Below are 3,931 nucleotides of genomic sequence, written 5' to 3' on the forward strand. Positions count from 1 at the left end.
CTCTTATGCTCATGTTGGCAGCTTACCTTATCATTATCCAGTAACCTTAATGGTTGGGTGAATATTGTGGCATGTACATCTGCCTCTAAGATTTGCCAAGTTCCCAATGTGAAGTTTTAATGCTTGTGTGTCACAACCTTTATGAACATGCCACAACATGCTACACCAACTCATTAAGGCACCAACAACAATCCACTAATCTACTTGTGACCACATTTCGACAAACAAACTTCACGTGATTAGAATGACTTGTACAAACTTCGTGTACTAGTCAGATCATTCCCTCATTTATTCCAATAATTCTTAAACAAAGAATAATTTATTCATATATTCACTTCACTAGGGCAGGTCCATTGCATGAAATTGACCTTGTTCTCTCCCACAAGGAAGTATATGAGTAAAGGATATGGGTCTCTATTTGAGGAGGCCTCTTTGATGAAGTCATATTGTCATGGTGATTTCTCTCTCCCAAGGATATGGGTCTGTCGTTGTCCCACTGAATATGTACAAGGTCCCTTACCACATGGAAATGGACGTAGATGCATCCACCACGGTAACAAAAAATCAGGCCGGAGAACCAACGCTGTGAGCTATTGTAGTTGTTGCATTCTGCATCAAATATGTCACAAAATCTGATCCTCCTGTCCCTCGTTCTTCCCTCTCCTTGCTTGGTTTCTTTATGTAACCTTGAGCGTGACCTCTATGCAAAGAGCGGAACCTGAAAATCTCCACGATACATCGGTCGTATTCTCCTCCCAGTTCCTCAAGGTTTTGCTTCACGAAATCTCGAATTGATGGACCGGCATCGATGCGCTGCAAATACTGCCTGTGCGGACAAGGCATGTAGGAACGCATTTCCTGTTGCAAAATAAAGCTCCTTCGCTCAGAGAATAGTATAGCGCCGAGAGATTATATTTAGAGCAACAAATGATCCGAAGATCGAATTAGAAACAGATTAGTGGCCACATCGTTATTGTTTGTGAGATTTGAGTGGGAGTACTGACTTGTATGTAGGAGCTGAGAAACCCATCTTGATGTTGGATACCCAAGGCAGCATCTACCGCAGGAAGGATAGTCGATTGCGCGCCCGAAGCTCCGTAAAATGATAAACTGTCCTCCCCGTACATGATGGATCCCTGTGGAAGCCGTGGATTGTTGCGCCACCCGGCAATATACTTCCTAATTCTGTGATAGAAGACGTCAGGATCACACTTCTCTTGCATTCGCCGTAAACTCTTGCTCATCAATCTCAAAGTTCCAGCCAAGAGGGCAAGGTTATCCTTCACCTGTCAAGAAGTAACAATAATCGCATACTTAAAACCAAGCCAACTATTAGAAGCATGTAGTTACTGGGATTTGCAGTGGAATAATGTACAGACCTCGGCCACATTCCTGTCGTGAATGGCTTGTTGGGCCCTGATAATCGCACCCGGCGCTTCTGCTGCCTTGGCTTCGATGTCAGCATGAACGAGTAGAAACCATTCTTCATCTACAGTACCGGTGAAGTTATAACAGCAGGCCATGTTTCCAAGTTCTAGAGGGAGAGTGTCATCTATACGTCGCCAATTCGAAAGAACGAGACATGCATAAGAAATGATGGGAGGCACGTCTAGACGCCGTGCAATGGCAAGCCACGGTTCAGCTATGTTGTCCGGCAGGCGGCTTGCGGGAACCTCTCCGCACCAAACGTAAGCGTGGGCCAGGAAGGACAGGAGAAGCATGGCTTTCCAGAGATGGCCTCTTCGTCCACCCGGCTGGAGGAGTTGCTCGGAGCCGAAACGAGGGAGTGTCGCGATGATGCGCCTGCGGCGGTAAACTCGAAGGCGGCAGGGTCAGAGACGGGCAGAAAGCCGCGCTTGGAAGGAGCTACAAAGTAGTTGTCGTGCGTTAAAGGAACGAGCGTAGCTGGGGTGGCGAGCTGCAAACTGCGACAAGTGATGGAGCGCCGGGAGTATGCAGGTGGATGGTTGTGGCGAAGAAGATGAAATGGTGGAGGAGAAGGCAGAAATACGTTGAGGCGAGGAGTATTGTGAAGAAGGAGGTGGATGGAAGAGGCCTTCATTTCTACTGCAATTAAGAAGAAGATGAACGATAGCTTCAACTTACTTTGCAATAAAAATCTCTTGTTAGCATACACCATATTTATGCCAATTTTGGTCCAACGTGATTTCAAACATCGTTGCCCCTTTGCACCCCCAATTTCTTTGGAAGACCCGCAAATTTTGACCGTCCCCCCTCTCACCCTCGTGTTGCTATTATAGCTAAACATCACTTTTAGAGTTACCCCCTAGCTCTTGCTTCTAGATGCAAACCAACCCAACCCCTTCATGTCACCCTTTCTCTTGCTTCTAAGTGCATCACCATTGTAATTTTAAGATTGTGATGGAAGGTTATAACTTATATCATTCTATAAGGTAAATAGGTGCCCACGTGGTCTATTGAGCCATAGAAATGTTAAACATATCTCTTCAAAGCTTAAGACCTACAAGGAAAATGCCTCAAGAAAATATCCCTTGTCTTTGTTTATAATTGATGGTGTTCCACGCTTGCACTTCACATGTGACATGCTTTTTGGAATTTGGACCTCAGTTTTCAAAGTCACATTTGAAAATCAACATAAATTATTATCACATCATAAAAGTTCTCCATATTTTCCTCATCTTGTCATTTCATTCTCCCATCTTCTCTTTTTCCTCTGTATTCAAAGGATTCTAGTATTGCTCCATCCATATCCTTCCAATCTTTGAAAGAGTTTGTCCCTGGTGTTTTCCTTTCGCTTTTGATAGATCTAAAGAAACAAGCACATCTTCCGATTCCTCCTTTTAATGATGTTAGTCTTTGAAGGATGATTTTCTTGAAGCCAATTCTCATCCTTTGTTAAATGTCATAGTCTATAAATCTACTTTCTCCTTTCATCTTGAAAAAACATGCAAAACATTGTTATTGACATTGCCAGTTATCCACATGTGAATTTTGGGAATTTTTCTTTTTTCTTCATTTACAATTCTCAAATTTTATATTTACTCAAACGTATGAGAAATCATATTCAATTATTTTCCACGAAGATATATCAAAGACTTTTTGTTCATGTATGAAACAAGAGTTTACACATTTGATGTACATAGTCCATTTCTCTTTGTACAATACAAAACAACTTTCCACTATAAGACAAAGGCCTCTTTCTGACGTTGTCTTTCGATACTTTGCAAGCACGGGCATGAAGATCATCTACACGATTGGTGGATGGGGAAGGTGTTAGTGTAGACGTTGGATGGACAAAAGTAGTAGAGCCCAATCTGCCTTCACAACCACCCTCATCCACCTTTAAAACACCCAAACAACACAATCACAAGGCAAAAGGCATCCATTCAACATCCTTCTCTCTAGACACCTTCTGATACAACTCACACTCTAGCCACATTTTCTCTGGAAGCTAAAAAAACTCAAAAAGAACCCAGTGGATTACACAGCTCAACACAAGCTCTCCTATTGACTGAGATCAAGCTCAGAAAATACATAGAAGACCCATGAAACTTAAATCCCAAGAAAATGACGACTTCAAAGCTGCATTACTACCATGAACACTTTCAAATAACTCAAGGTATAATCACAGCCATGCTCATATCTTCCCTGACATCCCAGACCTCATTGTCATCAAGTAACCAACTACCTTGTATGCTTAAAACCTACCACCTTGTGGATTTTCATCCATCAACCATCCTCGAATCAAACGGCCTTTCTATTCACAACCCTCATGGCTTCTGTGTACATGCATGCACTATCCTTCTTCAAAAAGCTTTTGCTAGGGTCTTGGCCTTGAAGCTCAACACAAACCTTCGAGACCACACGATCGCTACTAAGCTTTCTCAAGCCACTAATGTACCCTAAGATCACATGCAAGGATCTCCACGGAATCATCAATAGTGGCGCT

At 42.8% G+C, this 3,931-nt stretch overlaps 1 protein-coding gene across 1 annotated transcript; it reads right to left on the reverse strand.

Annotated features, from left to right (window-relative positions):
• Window positions 1-564: 564 nt before the first annotated feature.
• Window positions 565-1,523, reverse strand: LOC147897631 (uncharacterized). The gene is made up of 3 exons (XM_087380068.1): window positions 1,380-1,523; window positions 1,005-1,286; window positions 565-858 (listed from the first exon to the last, which is right to left on the reverse strand). Exons 1-3 carry the CDS (start codon window positions 1,521-1,523, stop codon window positions 565-567), a joined length of 720 nt encoding a protein of 239 aa, XP_087236194.1.
• Between the last annotated feature and the right edge of the window lie 2,408 nt (window positions 1,524-3,931).

The sequence above is a fragment of the Dipteris shenzhenensis genome, chromosome 10, assembly GCF_047967505.1.
Source record: "Dipteris shenzhenensis isolate YYH24624 ecotype China chromosome 10, Dip_SZ_1.0, whole genome shotgun sequence".
Classification (NCBI taxonomy): Eukaryota; Viridiplantae; Streptophyta; class Polypodiopsida; order Gleicheniales; family Dipteridaceae; genus Dipteris; species Dipteris shenzhenensis.